The following is a 21,852-nucleotide window of genomic DNA, read 5'->3' on the forward strand; positions in this document are numbered from 1 at the left end:
CAGCCAAGAGGGTGATATCAACCAATGGTTGAGCAGAACATTCTGGTAGTGGGTGGGCCTAAACCCAGAAGCCAAATCCTAGTGTGGGCTTTTTGTGGATAGGGAACAAAGACCAGGGTAAAATACAAGTTTGTGTGTGTGTGTGTGTGTGTGAGAGAGAGAGAGAGAGAGAGAGAGAGAGAGATATGAAATTTGGACAAGAATACAAATATTACTATCAGGTATCTTTATCAAGACTAAAACACAAATCTACAATATAAATAAAAACACAGAAAAAAGATTAAGAGAAAATAAAAAGAAGGGAAAAAGAGAACTTCTCATTTTTCATCTGTTAGCCAAATGCAAAAAAACCCCCAACCAAACCTATTCAACAAATTCACTCCAAGATGTTGTTGTTGTTTAGTTGTTTAGTTGTGTCCGACTCTTCGTGACCCCATGGGCCAGAGCACGCCAGGCACTCCTGTCTTCCACTGCCTCCCGCAGTTTGGTCAAACTCATGTTAGTAGCCCACTCCAAGATAACACCCAACAAATCTGCTTCCTGTTAAACCAATATTATCTTCAGCCCTCAAACCCAGATATCATAAGTTCATTTTCCTTTTCATGCAAAAAGTATTTAAGGAAAAAGCAAGCAGTTACTGCTATGTGTACTGCTATGACAAAGGAGCTAGCATGGTGTAGTGGTTAGAGTGTCAAATCAGGACCTACATTTCAGGGGATTGGACTAGATGACCATCAGAGTCCCTTCCAACTCTACAATTCTAATTCTATGAGACCAGGGTTCAAATACCCACTCAGCCATGAAGCTCACCAAGTGTGGCATTGGGTCAGCCACTGCCTTTCCCAGCCTAATCTACCTCACAGGGCTGTTGTGGTGTTCAAAATAGGTGCAGTAGAACCACGTACATCATCTTGAGTTCTTTTGGAGGAACAGGTGGGATATAAATACAATAAATGAATGAATGAATGAATAATGGTGCAAGGGGAAGAAATGGCCTCGGGGGAGTCTGCCTTGCTCTTAAGACTGCTGCTGCAAAAATGGGGTGGGGGTGGCAGGGAGATGAGAGAGAAAAGCCTCTTACAACTTAAAAGCAGACTTCTCAAGTCTGGGAGGCTCTTCAGAACAACAAGATTGAACTGTTTGCTAGCCATGGGTTTCGATATTATTTATAGCATAACATTATACGTTCTGCAACTTTGACACCAGGAGGCCAGATACAAACAAATCCCCTGTTATTCTAGTCATTGACCTCTGGCTCTCTGCCAAGCAATACCGAATAACAGGCTCGCTGTACAAGTGAAGGGGAGGGTGGGAAAGCTTCCCAGGTCGCTAATTTTAGAGGCAGCTGGGGGGCCGGGGGCAGGGAGGGAAGTGGCGGTGGCGTCTGCACCCGGTGCCCAAATTTCTGCAAGATATACAGGCTACCGACAGGTATTTCCTGTTAGGATTAGCTCCTTCTTAGCTCCGGAATATTGCTCGGGTTCTAACTGACAGTTGGGCCATAAAGCCCCATTTTCAACGCTCTGCAGACTGCAAGTTGCAACAGAAAGCTCAGATGAGGCCTCTCTCTCTACAGGCCTAGCGAGACTCCAGCCCTCAAATAGCCTGCTTGCAACACACCCCAAGCAGCACAGAAATATGAATGGAGGCCTTCTGTGCTTAATCTGAGGCCCAATCCACAAGATATCTGCTTCTTCTGCCCAGAGACCAGTGGAGACTGGGTGTGTGCAGACACACACAACCCTGCAAATAATGGTGTGACTCATGCAACACACCTCAGTTTGTCTGATTACTTCAAAAGCTAGCATCGCTATAGCATGGGGTGGGTTGGGGGGTGCTATGGCCCTCCGGATGTGGCTGGGATCCAACTCCAGGCAACCCCAAAACACCACAGCCGGCGGAAAACGGTACAAATCAGGAGATCCACACAAGCAGCAATTTGTGTTTGGTGAAGGCAACATTAGCCCTCTTCAGGCATTCACAGCCTGTGTGTGTGAGGGCTCTCCACCTTTCAGTCATTCAGATCCCTGAGCACATGGGATTACAGTGGTACCTCAGGTTACATACGCTTCAGGTTACAGACTCCACTAACCCAGAAATAGTACCTCGGGTTAAGAACTTTGAGAACAGAAATCATGCAGCAGCGGCGCAGTGGCAGCGGGAGGCCCCATTAGCTAAAGTGGTGCTTCAGGTTAAGAACAGTTTCAGGTTAAGAACAGACCTCCAGAACGAATTAAGTTCTTAACCCAAGGTACCACTGTATTCATCACATGAGAAGCTTTTCTGCACAAAGCAAGAGCCCCACTTTGGACCTGCCCACCTCTTGTGAGGCCGGATGGGGTGGATCCAGAGAGCACAGACCTATTTGCTCCCTCATCATGTCAGCTCTGAGCCCATGAAGAGAACTAGCTGCTCTCGAACTTCTGATAGCTAAGGCACACTCCCCCCTAGTTATTGGCCGTTGTGAGAACACAAAGCTGAACTAGATGGGCCTTGCCCATCAGGATTGTTTTTATGTTCTTACACAACTAATGGGCCTTACTTTATTTATGCCTCTATGAGGCACAGCCTAGGGCAGGGTTTCCTCCCTTAAGTCCAGACCAGTAGCCCTCTTCGTCCAGGGCCTCTCCATGTTCAGGGATCATTATTTTCTAATTATTTATTCAGGACCACAAGGCCTGTTCTGTCAGATAGCCCGTTCTTGTCCTTTTTCTACAATTCCTGGCCATGTGTCATCTTAACAAGGCTTGGCTGCTTGCTGATTAAATTAAGATGTTCAAGGAGCTGCAGGTCTCAAATGAGAATTCTGAGAGTGCTATTAAGCTAATTGCTTGTGTAATAAGAGCCAATTGATAAGGAACAATTTACAACATAAAGAGGGGGGGAAATTGCATGGTTGGGAGGTGATAGAAGAGAATGACTTCATACAAACGTTCCCAACTTCTAAGCAATTTCACTTTTATTCCATGTAAACATTGATAGTAACACTGAAAAATTTGTATTTCTGTTTCAAACTTTCTAAGTACTTCACATATATTACCTCCTTCCTTATAATAACAACAACACTATAGAGGCGGTGAGAGTCATTTGCCTAAGGCTGAATGGCAAATGAAAGATTCAAACTAGGAGCAACTTGATTCAAAGCTACACCTTTGCAACACCTTCAAGCATCTCTATACCCATGATCCCTCTTATCTACCCTTCTCTCTCTCTCTCTCTCTCTCCCTCTCTCTCTCTCTCTGCACCTGATAACCTTTGCATACTCTATAAATTCTGTGAACCGCCCAGAGGCCTCCAGGTATAGGGCGGTATGTAAATTCAGTAAATAATCATAACAATTCCAAAGTTGTGGCCTCCATTTGGGACCATGCTGTTCCATGTGTGCTGCACTGTGCTGTTCTTAAAGTTTTGTGGTTTTTTGTTGCTTATGACAAAGTTCTCCAACTTTCATTTAAAAACATGGATACATTACATTATTAAAAATTCATATAAAACATTAACATTCTCATACAAGCACCTACAAATCTTACAAACAAACACACACACACACACACAAACATGTCCCCCCACTGTACTTAATACAAATCCACGTGCCCTCACTGCCCTGCATTAGTCTTTAAATCCTGCTGAGAACATGCCTCAGTAATACTGAAGCTTTCTACCAACAGGTTTTCTTGCTATTTAAGTATTATATTTCAAGGCACATAAAAAGCAATGGCAGCCAGGTAAATAAAAAATAACTCCAAAATCCACAAACCTGGGGAATGCTTTAGCATCCTTCAGCAGACAAGTTATGCAAAGGAGGGAGAGGGGAAGCAAAAACTCAAAAGAACTATTTAAAAAATGGCTGGTGGTATAGCTATGAGGTCAGCCTTTAGACTCAGGGGGCCTCCCAACTTTCAGTATTTTGCAGTAGAGATTCAAGCACATCTCAGAACTTCAGATCTACAGTGCAACAAATCCACTAAGAAAACTAAGCTAAAATTGGCTCTTTGCAGTTTGGAAAGTGACATGGAAATGCATGCTTAAAACATGGCACACAAAGCCTATGGAAGAGGTATAGTGGAGGTGAACAGACTTCAGATTTGGGGGATCTACCTTGGTCCAGAGCCAGCTGCAAAACGGTGGCTCAGAAAGGCAGGCTGATGTGAAATAGTAGCTTTGTGGTGGGACCCAGGACTCTGTTCTCAACACTGGAACTGAACTCACAATCCCTTTGTACAAAAGAACATAATGGAGCCTGCTGGATCACACCAACGGCCCATCTAGTCCAGCATCCTGTTCTCACAGTGGCCAACCAAATGCCCCAATGGAAAGCCCACAAGCAAGATTTGACCACAAGAGAACTCGTCTCTCCAGTAGTTTCCAACAACTGGTCTTCAGAGGCATTGCTGCCTCCAACTGTGGAGGCAGAGCACAGTCACTGTGGCTAACAGCTTTGGATAGCCCTGTCCTTCATATATTTATCTAATCTTTTTATAAAGCCATCCAAGTTGGTGGCCATCACATAGTTTAACTATTCACTGCATGAAGGACTTTCTTTTCTGTGTCCTGAATCTTGCAACACTTCTGTTTCTCCTCAAGGTCCATTAACTTCAGAAACACACCTTTTTTGCTTTTTTAAGCTCTTGCTTAACAATCAGGGGATGGAAATCTTTGCCAATCCACCAAAAATGACCCAGAAACCTACTTATATATCCTGATCTTCCTTTAGACCACCCCTAATATATAGATATTTTCTTTGCAATTTTCAGTATTTGAGGGAAATGGTTAAAACATTTTATAAGAACTTTAAAGTACTGGACAACCCCCCCCTTTTTTTAAAAAAACTCATGCCAAAACTAATAAGGCAGATTGAGATAATCCTTTCCCAGGCTTTTGCTCACTAGGGAGTTTTGCTGTATAAACACAGAAAGTAAGAACAATTCTGAAGGAGTTTAAACTGCTTTTAAAGTTGAGTTTTAAAGTGGCTCTTGTACTTATCTTTAATGAATATAAAGATTCACTTTATTAATGCTGTTTACAGTCTGCTACTGTAGCGTGACCAAGCAACAGAACCCAGGAAGTGGCTATCCAAATCTAAGGTTATTTTCTTAACGTCCATGATCAATTAGGGCAAGAAGTAGGTTTGGTCTCCAATCTTCAGCACAGGGCGGTCCAACACGCGACCCAAGGGCCACATGTGGCCCTCAAGGCCTTCTTTGGAGGACCTTGGCAACATTTGATGCCCCCACCACCACAGCCCTCGTGCCGCCTTCCGAAAGCCGAGGGTAAATGAGGCTCTGGGCTTTGGGAAGAAGACCTAAGGCTCTGACAGGATGCTAAAGTCCTCCCACATCCTTCCCAAAGTCTAGCTAGCACTACCCCAGCTTTAGGAAGGAGGTAGGAAGGCTTTAAGGGCCCTGCCAGTGCCTCACAGTACAAGGGCTGTGGGAGAGGTGTCAAATTTTGGGCCCACTTCCCCTTCCCTACCTCCATCCCCACGCAACAAAGCAGTGTGTGGCCCATGGGTTCCATATTGAAATACTCTTGCAGCCCACTTGGTATGAAAAGTTGGACCGTCCTGCTTCAGTACCTCCTTGTCTCCCATATAGGGCAATGGATGCCAGTCACTCCTATGGAGAAAAGAACTGGGTTGCTTGGGAGGTCAAGAAGCAAGTCTCTGGCTCTGAGAAGATCTCACTGCTTCTTAAGTTCCCCATCAATGCTTGCACCCAGGCATAGTTTTTGCAGCTCAGGTGTGTAATCCTACAATCAAAGAAACCTGTGCCAAATCCCACATTGATTTTTAAGTGGGCAGGATTTGAAGGCTCGGAGAATAAATGGATTTGCAGCTAAGCTAGAACTCAACACCACGATGATAGGCCTAATCTTGTGTCAGCCCATTGCTCCATCTAGCTCAGAACTGCCCACTCTGATTGGCAGCAGATTGACCAGGGGAGGGGACCTTGCCCAGTCCTACCTGGAGATGCCAGACAGGATTGAATCTGGGACCCTATTCCATGTGGATCAGAGCTGCAGCTCTCGTCCAAGACAAGGAATGTGGATCAGTATGTGATCTGACCCTAATGACCACCTGTCCAGCCTTGCAGAAAGGGGTATTAGCTGGGAGGTTACTAACCAGTGGTGTCTGGTGCCCATTAGAACTAGCGGGACAGGAGTCCAGGAGCAGTCAAAGCCAGATCCAATAGGTTCTTGTTTTATTCCCATCTTCTTCCTCCTTGCTGAGGGAAATGTTGAAGCTAAAGAGGAAGGTGGCAGCCTATGCCACCTCCTGGACAGGATATAAGAAAGAAGACAGGACAGGTGGAGGCTTGCTATGGGGCAGACCGAGACTGGCTGAGCTGTGCCCCGTTAGAAACATAAGAAGTTGCCTCCTGCTGAGTCAGACCATTGATTCATCTATCTCAGTACTGTCTACACTGACTGGCAGCAGCTCTCCAGCATTTTAGACAGGGAGCTGCTCCCTGCCCTACGTGGAGATGCCACTGGGAATTGAACCTGGGATCTTCTACACGCAAGGCAGATGCTCTACCTACTGAGCTACAGCTTTTCCTTGACCATTCACTCTTCCTACAGCCATTCATCCTAGTGGACCAGCCTGCAATGGAAAATGCTCTTTTTCCATGCCACTTTAACACAGCTGTTTAATAGCTGCTAACTGCTCGTTTATCCCCGTTTGCTCCCTTCCTTTTTCGCCCAGAGCTACAATACGATTTTCTCTCATTTTCTCTCTCACTTCTCTTATTTTCTTTTCAGTTTCAAAGGAAGGCAGGGCTGGGTGGGTTTGGGAAGTGGGGGGGGGGGTGAGGAGAGCAAAGGCAGGAAACGCCGCCAAGTAGATGGTGTTTGAAGAATTCAAACACCCCTTGGCATTTAAAGTTCAGAACGTGGTTAGAAAGCCTGTCTTAAGCAGAAGATTCTCCGGGCAATGAACACACCCTCTGGGTGATTTATGGCAAATGCACATTAATGGAGACAGCTAGAGGAACAAAGAAAGGAAGAGTTGGCACAGCACTCCCAACTCCTGCATTGCTTTTCTCAAATTTCACCCACCCACCCCGCTGCCTTGATTACATAACTTTCAGGTCTTCCCAGGGTCACAGTTCTTAAGTGTGCATAAAATGAGTCCTCAAGTATGTTTGCATCACTAGAAAGCTTGCAATTTGTAGGATTAGTTTTTATTTTTGTTTCATTTTTTGCTGTTTTCTACCAGCCCAGCACTGAAGAGGTAGAAGTACCCTGAACCCTATTTCTGCACTCCCCCCCCTTCACATACAAATCAAGCCCTTCTAGACCTGCTTCAGAAGGAATGGCAACATAGTGATCCAGCAGAAACAAGACACCCCAGGTTCAAACCATGATATCTCCGATTGTTGTTGTCGGTAATTTAGTTTTTATTGAGAATTTTTAACGCAACACAGGACATAAACCACAAATCATCAACAAACCCAACCCTGGTACATTTTGGCAAAAGAAAGAGAATCAGGGGAGGGAAAGGAGCAAAAGGTACCACACAGTGGCAAGGTAAAAAACAATATCCCTGATAGAAGGCTGGAGGCTTTTCACGGACTATTAAAAAAAATGGTATAGTCAAATGAAATCGCGGGCAGGATTCGAGATAAAGGCAGTGGAATAAAAATGATAAAATAACTGTAACAGAGAAACTTGTAATAAATAAAGATATAATGCAGTCAAAAATATTTGAGTAAAAGCACTATGGAGATGGGGTGGGAAGTCAGCTATGAAACAATGCAATTATTTGATATTAAGATTATTGTGGAAATGTTTGAAAATGCTAATAAAAAATTATACAGCAAAAGAAATAATATCCCTCCAGTGATCAGGTAATGACTTGGATGTCAAATAAATGGCAAACTCAAGCCAAGGGCCAGATGTCTTTGGGGAATAACACCAGACCACTGGGGACGGCGAGAATCAGGGCAGGAGAGGGGCTGACACATGACAAATTCAGTAAACGGAAACCAAGTAAATGAAACAAATGACTTAAGATTTGATTCCCCTAAAGGGCTCATCCGCACATCTGCTTGCCCCGTGCCTAGAAAGCATAGGTCCAAGAGGTTTTCCACTTGTCCTGCCAGTTTCCATGAAAAACCCGTTTACTGCTCAATCAGAACAAACACCAATCAGTTTCTGAGGACTGGTTTTTTTCTGATTCAGTGGCAAGCAGCGCTTTATCTGGGGTGCGGGGTGGGAGTGGCAGGACAAGTGGAAGTGTTGACATACCCATAGCTGCGTGTTATGCTCTGCATAACACTGCTACCAATTGCCATACCTTGTTCCACCACCCTCCCAGAGAAAAAATGAGTGCAATACTTCCAATGGGTTGACAAAAAGGCTGGGTTAGAGGAAAATTATGATTCAGGCCGAAGTGGTGGTGCATGAATGCAGTACAAGTCATTTAAGATATTAGTAAGTTATCTCCCATTTGCTTGGAACAGTCTTTACCCACCTGAAAAGACTAGCAGCTAATGCAAGTTGTACTCCAACAGCATCCGGGAGGTACCAAGTTGATGAAGGGGAGCTTAGGGCACACCCATTTCCACAGCACTTCGCAGCAAGCCATCCGAAGGAGGAACTGTGGTCAATCTGTGGCAGGATACAGCCGGCTTTACTCAGCTGGGCTTCAAAATGGCTGCTGTCCCAAGCACACTGTGTCATTAGGGTTTCCTCTCTAAGCCAGCAGGACCTCACACAGAAAAGTCCCCGGGCTGGGTTTCGGCCTGCCTCTGGAAAGCCATTCCCTCCCAGCAGAATGTCTCATAATATCTCTGTTTCTACAAGAATTTCCATTCTCCATCTGCCACCAGCAGCTTTCAGGCTAGTGGTACGCTTACAAGTCGTTCAAAGTTAAGGACTCTACTGAGAAGGGTGCCTAGCTGAAGTCTGGGCCTCTTCTATAGCGCAATTGTCTGGTGGCGAAGGTTGCTGCTGCCTTTGTGCTCTGAATACTGTGCTCAGGGATGTCTGTAGCTTGGTGACAGAGCATCTGAAATAACTGGAGAGCTGCTGCCTGCAAAAGGCATTCTTCCCCAGTTTTGGGTCTTCCAGTTGTTGCTAGGATTACAAAGAGCACCATCCCCAGCCAACATGGCCAATTGTAAAGGATGGTGGGGGTCGTAGTCCAAGAACATCTGGGGACCCAAGGCAGATGAATGCTAATGTAGACAATAGTGAGCTAGCTGGGCCAATGGCCTGAAGTGGTATATGGCTGCTGCCTCCCTCCCTCAGGTAACTGGGGGAAACTGAAGAAGGAGAGGGTGGATGAAACACGCAACCCATTTTTGTGTGTGTGAAGTTTCTTTTATTATTATTAGTGTCTGTGTGTGCAAATAAACTGCACACAGAAAGGGGGGAAATGTTGTTTTAAAAGGGGAGCATATACTTATTTGAAAAACTGATGAACCCACTCCACAAAGGGATGTGCTCTCTTCTCCCAGGGTTCTTTCCAAGCAAATTAATATTAGGCAGGAGGAAAATTAGAAGGAATGCACAGGCAGGTTTGTAGGTACAATTTCTTTCATCTAAATGTAGGTGCCCATACATGCATTCAGCTTTCTCATTCAGCTTTCTTTACTTTCTCTTTCTTTCTTTCTTTCTTTCTTTCTTTCTTTCTTTCTTTCTTTTAAAAAAGGGATAATGTAGTCCAGAAAAGGCCTCTGAGGTCATCTTCTATGCTATGTCAGCCAAGACAGGGTTGAACTTAACGAAGTGCACTGGCAAGTGTCCTACACATTTAGCAACTCCAATATCCTGTGCACTTTTGCTCTGTGCCTGATACTTTCTCCAAGCTTATAGGAAATTAAATATAATGTTGGATGTGCACCTTTGATTCCAAAGAGGCATCCCTATACTTGACACTGTAATAAAAATCTCTGCCAACATATCCTAGAGGGAAGTTGTTTTCCACACTGCTATGAGAGGCAGACAGTATGCTTCTAACAAAGAGTCCACGGTGCTTAATTGCCTAATGACAAATTTGTTCTAAAGTGCACTGCCAGATCTGCTTAGGCACCCCATCACTGGCTGCATCAGAATTGCATGAGATTTGCTGCATGGCACAGCACTTTTGCAGCCCACTGTTGGGAAAACAGATTGGCCTCCAAAAACATGGGGAAGTTTACCATCCCTGGATAAGCACTCTGAGCACTTAAGTGTTCAGCCCTACCTTTCCTCATTCTGCGGCCTTGAATAAGGTGTTCCCTCCCAGGTGCAGGTCTGCAAAATGGGAATAATTCAGCTACCTGTTTTCACAAAGCTAGTGAAGGCAGAATCTGAAAAGCATCTTGCTGACCTGGCTTAGACCTGGGAGAAAGGCGAAGCTGGCCAAGGAGCAGGAAGAGAAGACAGCCTCTTAAGGTGCATTTATTGACAGGAAAGCCTTTACAGCAGCCAAGGACTATCCCATTACCAGCTCCGACTTGCTACTGCTGAGAAGATCCTCTTTCTGTTCCACCAGGTCTCCTTGCAAATCCCTGTTCTGGCCCCTGATGCACAGGTTAACTGCACATCATTTCCAAGACCCACTGTGAACTTCAGCCCTGGCATGTGAGAATAGAGGCAGCATGAGTATAATAAGACATCCGCAGCTCCTTGAAAAAGTTATAATCCCGTACAGGATCAGGATTAACAAGTGGCAATGTTGAGCAGTTGCTTTAGTTTATCCGATTTCACAAGTGGTGAGCACGCACCCCACTCCATCTTCATGGTGCTGTCTCTTTTTGAAAAAAAGGGGGAGGAGCTCTAGCAGAAAGCTAGAGAATGCCACCTGGACACCTCCCCCCCCCAAAGTGCAATGTTATCTAGATACCAAGACATGAAAAAGTGCCATGAAACTACAGGAGAGGTAGAGCAAAGAGAAGAGAACCTTATGGCACTTTTACAAGTCCCAGATGGTGGGGGTGGACTTTGCTAGCACTGATGGGCTGGCCTGGAGTCTTGGGATAACTTCACAAGGAGAGTTTGTTGTGGACTCTATGCCACTCATGCATGCAAGGGCTTGTTTGTTTGTTTGTGCAGCATGCACGCAGCATTGTTCTTCTCAGGGTTTCATCCGCTTTAATCCAGGTTTGCCATTTCCAGTGTGTTGTGTGTGTGTGTGTGTGTGTGTGTGTTAACTTAATGGATTGTCCACAAAAATTGTGAAAGGGGAAAATAATACGGGTCAGCATTTTGATGGGAATGCATTGAAGAAACAGTAAAAAAACCTCCTTGCCTGAGCAGCATACAGTCCTTCGAGGTTAAGGACTTTTGGAGGTAGAGCTATAGTTCCAACATGAGTCAGAACCCAAGAATTCAGGCCAACACCTCCCTGGCAATGTGTGATTGTTTTGTGTGTGTTCTCATCAGAATTTGCTAGATGTCACCAATAGTTTTTGCTGCTAGTTATTTATTTATTTTTTGAACACTTCTCTGGAGCAAAAACAGTACTCCAAAACAGCACAGCTGGTTTTGCAGGGAAGGGCTGCAGTTCAGTGACGGAGCATCTGCTCTGCGTGAGGCTCAATCCCACATGGCATCTTCAGGTAGGGCTGTCTGAAACTCTGGAGAGGCACTGCCAGTCAGTGTAGATAATACTGGGCTTGATGGACCAATGATCTGACTCAAACACAAGGCAGCTCTCTAAGCTGAAGAGATGGGAAGAGACAGCAATCCAACTAAAGGGTGTGTTTGGAATCACAGCAGTACTTGCTTGTCTTCTTCACTACTTCACTTAAAAGGAGTATATTGTTCAGTATATGTAAACAAACGAACTGCCGGTGTTGTTTTGATAGCCTAGTCCTAAATTTGATCTAAAGGGACCTTGTCTTGTATAAGATCAAAACCTGGAGAACGTGACATTGCAAGAGGTGGCTGAAACACGGATAATCAAAGCCCTGTGCGCTGTTATTGTTTGGGTTGGGTCCACACCTTGCATCTGTTGATGTTCTTTAGCATAAGTCCTATTTTTACAGGCATACACTGTGTCCATAAAACTGTGCCGCACGTAGACCATGAGAGAATGGCCCAAGTGTCCAGCCACTCAATCCACTGAGATAGGCAGACTTCAGCCTGAAGGTGCAACACTCAACACACCAAAAGAACAAGGAAAACTCAAGGGTAGCTCACACAGAGTGTCTTGATTAAGGCCATAAAGTGAGTCAGTGCCAGAGAAGGAACTTGCAGTAAATTTCTGACCCATGCTTAGCCTGTGGCAGATTTTCAAAGTAAAATACAACGTTTACTGGAAGTATAGGCACTAACATGCCCAGTGATATGCCTTTTCAACTCTTCTATATCACAATGAGGTGGTCCCATAAAAATACAATGTTAGGATATGTCTTTCCTGTAAAGACCGGGGAGATAAGCAGCTTTCAAGAACATATGTTATTAAGACGTGGAAGCTGCAATAAAATGCAGCAGTACAGTGCTCAGTCAGTCATGCCTTATTCCAGGATATTCCATTCCATTCCCTCAATCCCGTTTCTACTCCCTTCCAATCCTCAGCAAGAATTATGTAGCTACTGGGCATGCTCAATTCTGACTGGGATTTCATTTTGTTGTACTTTTGCAAACTGTGGGGACTCTCCAAGCCTCCCAGTACCTACTTCTTGTGGGTATATGGTTCTGTTTTGACCAAATAAGAATGGGCAGTTGGAAAATGAGAAATATATTGCCACACAGGGTTTGCTTCATTCATGTCAAACCAAAGCACTTAAGGAGGCATGCAAAGTTCTCTCCCATCCCTTTTATCAGCAGAACCACCCTGCAAGGTAGAAATAAATAAATAAAAATATAAAAAATTATCCAGTAGCACCTTAGAGACCAACTAAATTTATTCTGGATATGAGCTTTTGTGTGCATCCACACTTCTTCAGATACCTTGGTATGAGAACAAGAACATACCAAGAACAAACTTAGTCGGTCTCTAAGGTGCTACTGGATAATTTTTTTAAATTTTTAACATATATTTCTACTGTGTCAGACCAGCACGAATCTAGAACCCTGCAAGGCAGGCTTTCCTGAAAGACAGACACACTCAACAAGCATCATGGCTGAGTGAGGATTTGAACCAAGCCTCCCAGTACTAGTTAATGATACTCAAGGTCCACATTTTAAAGCAAACTGGCCCAGTCTGTACTTCCCATGCATAGAACAGAGCACTGTTATCTCTTTGTTTCTTATACTTCTCTGAATTTTGCAACACAGTTCTCAGCTCAGAAAATATACAAAAATGCATACAAAAAATGGAATTTTTCCAGCATTTTTTTTTTTTTTTTTTAAGTTTGCAGAATGCTGTGGCCACAGGATGGAACTGACCAGACTTTAGGCTTTGTTTTCCCTAAGGTAGTCAACATGCATTTTGTTATACCACTTTAGGCTGCCGGGGGAGGCCCATGCAATAGATTGCTGGGTCATATTTTTTAAAAATCACTCTGCAAAGGTAAACTACATGTAAGGATCTAGAGTACAGTGGTACCTCAGGTTACAGACACTTCAGGTTACAGACTCCGCTAATGCAGAAATAGTACCTTGAGTTAAGAACTTTGCTTCAGGATGAGAACAGAAATCGCGCAGCAGCAGCAGCACGGCAGCAGCGGGAGGCCCCATTAGCTAAAGTGGTACCTCTGGTTAAGAACAGTTTCAGGTTAAGAACAGACCTCTGGAACAAATTAAGTTCTTAACCCAAGGTACCAATGTAGTCCTGTCCCCAAAACATGGGGGGGGGGTGAGCAGAGGATTATTTTGTACAGAGAGGCATTTGAACGTGCAAGCCTCCACCTGCGGTCGAAAGACGTACAGCTCAAACAAAGGCTTAGGACAAAGGGGAGAACAGTCCTTAGCCTCAAGGCAGGATCCTCCAAACAGGACTCCCATTTCAGACCAGGTCAGCTAAGTAACAAGCTGGCAGAAGCAGAAAACTAATGCACACAACTAAATACAACTTTGTTTGAAACCAATGTGTAAAATAATAATAAGAAGAATCTACCCAGGTGGCTCAGGCATGTGAATTATGTTCCACACTAGAACAGAAGGTTTGAGGGGGGCGGACCTTCCTGAGTGACGGAAGTCTATGAAGCTTTGGGGCTGGAAGGAATGGTGGGAGACTGGCTAAGCAAGAGAGGCCTTGCAAGACAGGAATTGCAGGATTCTTATCAAAGTGAACCTCTAAAATGAAAATTCAAATAGGTAAAAATAGTTTCTATCCCCCCCCAAACCAAAAAAAGAACGAATGCATACAAAATCCCTCAAAAGCTAGAATAAAAAGGTCCGCTTTAAACTAACAAGCAAACAAACAAGCCATTTGAAATATGTTTTCATTCAATGACACAATTACAAAAAAACTGTAGTCATTTTGGAACTTTCTAACCACATGACCTCCCTAGGAAGCTATTTCTTCACTGAAGGCATACTAGCTGCTGATTCAAGTAGTCCCTGGGTCCAACTTGCATTCCTAGCTCTGCCATGTTCCAGCAACGTAAACATGGACAGGACAGCCGGCCTCTGCCCCCTCCCCTTTACCTTGTCCACTTCATTACTAAGCTCTCAAGCAGAGGCCTGTCCGTCTCCTTGAGCCTATGGAATATCTAGCAAGGGGAGTCATTTTATGGGAACTGAACTCGCCTGCCAGTGTTTTAAGCCAATGGGTGAGGTCAGAGCTGTGATTGGTAAATGAGTTTCAATCCCTGGGGTCCTTAAGAGCTATTTACTCCTCCTATTTTGTGAACTTTTCTTGCTTCTGATTTATAATCCAGTCCCCAGATCCTCGCATTTACTACTCTATTTTGCTGCCTGCCAGGTACTTGCAGCAGTTGGCAGGCAGCTATATAATATGTATGTAAGTGTGTGCACTGGGGATCAAGGTAAGTGCAGGAATGACTTGTATTGCTGCCTGTTAACCATGTTGAACAGAGGTGCACTCAGGACCACTGCTGGGAGAAAGTTTAGGTCTTGCCCTGAGAACCTTAGTGCAGCCTTCTCCAGTGTGGTGTCTTCCAGCTATTTTGGACTACAACTCCCATCAGCCCTAGCCAGCACAGCCATCCTGCGCAGCAATGAAGCCAAAGTATGCATAACTAAAATGATCACATATTCCTCCTGTTTCTCTCCATCTCCCTTCCCTCTCCCTTCCACTGCCTCCCATTGTGTAAAATTCAGTATTTTCAGTCACATGGTCAAGCCAAAGCAATCCTTAGGATTCAGCCTCACACACATAAGAATACTGCACCACAGATAATGAATACTGAAGAAGTATCTCAATGGTTTGTGGACTCAGATTTTCATTTTATTAAAATGCAGCAGTGGCTGGGATCCAATATGCCTGCATTTGCCCTGCTACAAATGCACTGTACAGTTTTGAGCAAGTTAATTGTTCCTACTCTCAGTCTCTCCCATACCCAATGTGCAAAATGGGAATAACCACAGCTGACTTTGAAGGTTTATTGTCAGGGAGAGCACAACACAATACTGTTACTCTGCTGGTGGTGCCTGATGGGCTGAAACAAAAACAATTCCATTTTCACTTGAGGAGAATTAAGAGGCAAGCTGACAGGACTACATCTTTTTGCCAGAACCTGCATTGCATCTTTCAGCATTGAGTTCAGCCTTCTTGTAAAAAAAAGTCAACGAACCAAAAGACAGTTAATGGCAAAGCTCATTAACTTCTGTTCAAGTTTATTTGGAACAAGAGTGTCTGACCTGAATTTCCCGTTATTCCCTATAACCTTTACCCTGCTGAACGTGGAGTAAAAGCAGTTTGAGTAGGTGAACCCTGGTGCACTGGTCCACTTTACTCATTACATTTTAGTTGTACAACTACAATGGGACTGTACATCAAAGAATGTAAAGCAGAAATGTGTCAAATGCATTTGCAAACACATGGATCATAGACCTACGTTTCCCCAGGAGCCAGGAGCAGCTCATCTACTATCTCAAAATGCACCATTGGTACCCTGTGAAGGCACTTTATAGGCTGGGCTATATTAGTCAGGGTAGTGAAAAAGGCTGCCTCTTTCACCTACCTCTGTTTTAGCCTGTGATGATGAGAGGGCAGAGTTGACATGAAGGGTTTTGTGGGCTATGGTTAAGTCTTGGTACCCTGCATTATCATATTAATGGCCTTGCGTGCCGACCTGAGAGAGCTGTAATTCTTTGAACTTCTTATTGCTATTACATATTGAAATGTTTACAGCAGGAACTTGATTTAAATATTTCTGAATTTTACATGATGTTTAGTAACTGAACTGTTAACTTTTACTTACATACATATAACTGAGGAGAAGGGAATTGATAAGGAGCAGGATCTATTGGGAAATTAACTAGAGTAAACCAATTGAACAGGAGCTGATGCTCTGGCTCAAGGTACAAATTAGCTGAAAAAATTATTAGGGGTGTTCCGGACTGGAAATTAGTTGGCTTGTATTCTAACTTCTTCTCCATACATGCAGGTCAGCATATTCAAATTTGTACCTAAGGGCCTATGTCCCTGAATCATTAAGCAACTTGCAACATCCGTGGTTGCAGCCCCAGCTAATCAAGTCACAATACAGCACAACCAGCATACAATAAACAATCATAAGTGGATAATCAAATGCAAGTTTGGACTAAAATGATGTCTCAAAAGACAGAAGACTGTTGCTTGGGGGGGGGGGGTGGAGGAACTATCCTCCAAAGAAACTATTGACTCTTGCAAAAATTCCAGTATACTCCTATTGCAACCAGTTCTCTCATGCCCCACTCTCCAAAAAGTAATCAATGCCTAAAAGCATTTCATATTAGAGAAACAAAAATGGAACAATCTGGAAACAAGATTTGAGTTTCGGCTGGGTGGAGCAAGACTTCCAGGAGAAACATGCATTTGCTGCCTTTCAACATGTGAAGCAGCCCAGAATCAAAATGTGAACCATATCTCCACACCGTTACCACTTCCAGCAGCCCTACAATCTTTTACAAGTGGACAGCTCCTTTAAATGCATAAAATAAAAAGAGCTTTTGACATAGATGTTAGCTGTAGCTATGATTTCAACAGCGCAACAGAAAAACTTTTTTTAAAAAAAAACTGTATTTGTCTTTGCAGTGTAAGAAATTCTGGATTTGGGCTATTACTGAAAAATTGCACACAAAGTGCATGATTTCAGGAGGGTGCAGGATCCAGAACGCCCCTAGGTCATTTGGTGGGGTTATATTTCCTATGCTTTGGACTTAGATGTTTAGCATTCACCATCCAGAGCAGCTTGGGAAATATGGATGCCTTGATTTGTATTGGTGTGTCACCGAACCTCTTGGGCTTGCTGATCAGAAGCATGGCAGTTCGAATATACACGATGGGGTGAGCTCCCATTGCTCTGTCCCAGGTTCTGCCAACCTAGCAGTTCAAAAGCATACCAGCACAAGTAGATATATAGGTACTATTGCGAAAAGGAGGTAAACAGTATTTCCGTGCGCTCTGATTTCTGTCACAGTGTTCAGTTGCGCCAGAAGTGGCTTAGTCATGCTGGCCACATGACCCAGAAAGCTGTCTGTGGACAAACGCCAGCTCACTCGGCCTAAAAAGCAAGATGAGCGCCACAACCCCATAGTCACCTTTGATTGGACTTAACCATCCAGGGGTCCTTTACTCTTTTTTAAAACATTATTATTATTATTATTATTATTATTATTTGTTTTTGTTTCCTGTATACTCTGGTAAATGGTAATACCCTGCTACTACACTTTTCTTGAAAAAAGAAAAAGCTAAAAATAATGACATTTACACTGATGAAATGGTGAGTCCTAGAACATACTCAAATTCATCTGGACTGAGATTCCCCAGTGTATCTGTTCACAAAACCCAGTGAAAGATCAAATGAGACTCATTGGTGTCTATTGGGTAGCAGGGGCCTGGCCTTCTACAGAACCATAAACTTAGCAGGAAGTTTCTGAACAGAATGCATTCAAGTAATGGGGGGGGGGGGGGACTATGTCACCTGTGGAGAGTTGAAATCATCTCCATATGACCAGGTAAAGGGGCTTGTTTAAACTGGAAGTACTGGCTTTCTCCCTCTTTTCCAAGGCCATTATAAGGTACGGTAACTAATATTAAGTGTGTATGTCAGCAAATGAATTAGTAGCAATTCCTTCTGCACAAAAATAGCAGAGTTAACTTGAAAATTACATACATTGAACTTGTGCACATTCATCTTTACATGCTTGGAAAAATAATTTTTAAAAATTAAGGGGGCACATTCAGGAGAAAAAGACTTTGGGAATCTCATCTGCCATTGAACCCGATGTGTTTTGATTATGCACAATGTTGGCTTTACGCGCTATCCCTCAAACATAACCCCAGCGTAAGTTGAGACTCGTCTGCACCACAAGGTACGTTAGTGGAAAATCAAGCAAGAGGGAATTTCACAAGATCCAAACCTCTGAAAGGAGCAAGCCAAAAATGTCTGAGAATTCCCTGTCAGGGATGGGAAAACCCTGGAACTGCTGCATTTTTGCATAAGCAATTGCTGCCAGTTACATAATTAATAACATATGCATGAGGCACCTTGCATGAAATGGTTCAGTTGCACGTGATACCCAACAGGATTTCACTAGGGAGAACTCATCCTGGGAGCAACTGGCACCGCACAGTCCCTCAGCCCTTGCAGACTTTCCCCTTCCAAGTAGAAACAGAATTCTGAAAATAGCCATTTTGATGCAAGAGCTGTGTGTGTATACATTTAAAAATTCATAGGCAGAGACAGCCTTCTATGGAGAGCTGGCATTCAGGAGGAGCCACATTCAAAATGCTTTAGAGGGGACATGGGTGGCTACACTCACATGTCTGAGAAATTTGAGACAACTAAGATAAGGGACAGGGAATAGGTGCGTCCCAAGGATAAATTTTCCAAGTTGTCATTCCTGTCCCTTCCCCATTCACAGGGGAAAGGGCTGCATTTTTAAAAGCCTTTCCAGAAGTATGGTAAATTCTCCCAGCCTCAAAACGACACAGTGCAGGCCTAGGGCAGCAAAATTAAGTTTCCCCTGGAGCGGCAATATTGCTTGACCCGGCCTTGTTCACAAGAGTTGTTTGTTTACATACATCAGTGTTAAACTAAATGTTTCCCTATTAAGCGGCGGGGGCGGTGGAGCTATCAACCACCCTGCTGCTAATTCCATTACACACACAAAACCCACCAAAACTACAAGTGAAACATTACAAGAAATCGGAACTCCTGTCCAAGAATCAAGAGCCAGTATAGGAACACCCTAAACAAACTCAGTTTGCTTCCATTCCAAAGTCTTTCACCATCCGGATTTATGGGGTAGTTTCAACATTACGGTTTCAAAGTTTCCTACACTCAGATACATCTGTTGTAGCCTTTGGCAACTTGGTGCTCTTCAGGAAATGCTGTCTGGAGCGAACGGAAGTTCAAGCCCCAACATCTGGAGGGCACAAATGTAACCAGATATGTTAAATGGTGAACAACTTCAGCATTGTAAGTTTAGAACTGCTTTGATGGAGCTAAACAATAAAACTGTTGACAGCACCGCCACCACCAAAACAAAACTAAAACACAACAATGATCCAAAGCCATTGTGCATAATTTCTTGTCTTCCTTATTCACGGTAACTGGAACCTACAATTCATCACTGGTATAAAATGATCCTCTTAAGGCAGGGTAGGAAACCTATAGGATTCCAGATGTTGCTGGACTCTATCCCTCAACAGCATGGCCAATAGTAAGCAGTGATGAGAATTATACTCAAAAATACTGGGAGGGCCACAGGTTCACTGACTCCACCACTATCCCAAGCTCTAGGCCCTCATCTTACCTGGACTTCCGTTACCAGCAGATTCTTCCACCACCCCACTTCTCATTTGACATGTCAACCATGAAAGATTATAGGTTCTCCAGGAAGGAACAGTATATTCCAGCCTTCGTTCATCCCCAAAATGTTGGACTACAATTCCCATCAGTCCTGACCAGTATGGCTAAGTTCCCATCATGTTTTGGAACCTTGCGGCTGTGCAGGCTATTGCCTGCCACCCTGCTGGCACACGCTGGTCTACGTAATGTACCTAAAATGTTCTCAATACAAGATGTACAATGAGACTGAGATGGGGTGAGTGCCAGGCTGAGCTTCCAGGACTCCTAGAGTCATTCTAGCATTACACAGTCGCCACATTTTCTCCCTATAGTTTGGCTTCCAAGCTTACCTAGGGGGAGGAGGTGTGTAAAGTACCATCTCCAGATAGAGAATACAAATATGATTTGCAGCTAGGTAGCAAGACTAGAGAATTAATACTATGATTCCGAAAAATACACTACTTGCATGCAACAGGGTTAATTGGCCTGCACACTAAAGAGGAGGGGAGAGGGAGGTTTTTAAACGTTCAAAATAGGATCAAAATGTGTGTGCGTGTGTGTGTTCCTGTTCTTAATAGGCTGCTGCTAAGGAACCGCGAGGCTCTAAGACTTCCAAGCCGCTCTGATGCTCAGAGAGACCAAAATCGCACATCTCCTCCTCGTGGGTGAATGTATACACTGCCGCTATTATTTACTATCAGGCGCCGGCAGCACGCTCGGCGCTGTACACGTTTAGCTGTTGTTTTTGTTGTCATTGCTCGAGGGATTCAGAGTAGCTTTTGCAACTGTGGGAAGTTTTCAAGCAGCAGGGAGCGGTGGCAGGAAACCGGCACCATAGCTGTCAACTTTTCCCTTTTTAAAGGGGAAATTCCCTTATTCCGAATAGGATTCCTCGCAAGAAAAGGGGAAAGTTGACAGCTATGACTGAGGCGATGGACTCTACACCGCTACCCTAAACAGGGGTGTTGAGAGGGTGGCCCGCCGATCAAGCTCCCCAGCGGAACTTTTGAAGGAAGCATCCTACCTCCCACCCCCTCCAAAACCCCCAAACCTTTTTACTACCATCTACTTCTGGCCCGCCTGCCTAGGCTCCCCTAAATCCAGCAGGCCGGAGTGTCAGCGTTCAACGCTGAGCGTTGTTCGTTCCCTCCAGCCGCGCAGTGGTCTCCCCTAGCCCTTGCAGCCGCCCCTTACCGACGCTCACCTGTCTTAAACTTCAGCGAGGGGTCTTCGGCGGCCCCGTCGTCCTGCAGCAAGACGTAGAGCATCCCGAAGGAGTTGTGGATACCGAAGATGGAGCCGTTGCACCAGGTGGCAGCCAGGACCACCACCCAGCCGAAGCCTCCTTCGGGGGGCGTGAAGCCCTGCGCCGCGGCCCCCGGAGGGCCCCCTCTGGCCACCACAGCGCCGCCAGCCGCGGCTTCCCCTCCTTCGCCCTCCTCCCCTTCGTCTTCCAGGGCCCCCTTCTCTGACAGCGCTTGCTCCTGACTCCGCAGTGCCATCGCGCCCGCCGGTCGAGCTCCTAGGATCGGCAAGAGGAGGAGGAGCTGGTGCTGGTGCTTTGGCTGCTAACGCTGTAGCTCGCTTGCAAGCCGGTCCCTCACGCCTCCTCCTGCTCCGCTGCCTGCCTCTCCTCCTCGGTCTCCTCCTCTAGCTTCCCCCGTGGTCATCCCGCCGCCGCCGCCACCGCCGCCTCCTCCTCCTGCTGCCGCAGCGAGAGGGACCCTCCCCCTCCGCGTCCAGCCCAGACAAGCCTCGCCACGCCCCTCCGCCTTGCCGAGCTGCCTCCCGCCTGGATCAAAACACGCGCGGCTCTGCTTGGAGACGCTCACGGCGGGCGGGCGGGGAGGCAGCGCGTCCGGAACTGCTGTCCCCGCCGCCGCCGCCTTGCACGGCCCCGATTCTCCACCGGAAGCTGCCTCGGGAGTGTCACGTCTCCGTCCTACCGGAGGGTGGTAGGCTGTTTGTGGAAAAGGAAGGAGGCCGCGGAGGATGCGAGCGATGGGGTCGCCCC

General features: G+C 45.1%; 1 protein-coding gene across 1 annotated transcript in view; it reads right to left on the reverse strand.

The window, feature by feature from the left end:
- Nucleotides 1-21,530, reverse strand: part of SLC16A2 (solute carrier family 16 member 2) — a 94,414-nt gene extending 72,884 nt beyond the window's left edge. The window contains exon 1 of the mRNA XM_079961369.1: nt 21,043-21,530. Coding sequence (XP_079817495.1) covers nt 21,043-21,340 — 298 coding nt within the window. The 5' untranslated portion in view covers nt 21,341-21,530. The remainder of the gene's footprint in view (nt 1-21,042) is intronic.
- Between the last annotated feature and the right edge of the window lie 322 nt (nt 21,531-21,852).

Source organism: Podarcis cretensis (assembly GCF_951804945.1).
Source record: "Podarcis cretensis genome assembly, chromosome: Z".
In the NCBI taxonomy this organism is placed as follows: domain Eukaryota; kingdom Metazoa; phylum Chordata; class Lepidosauria; order Squamata; family Lacertidae; genus Podarcis; species Podarcis cretensis.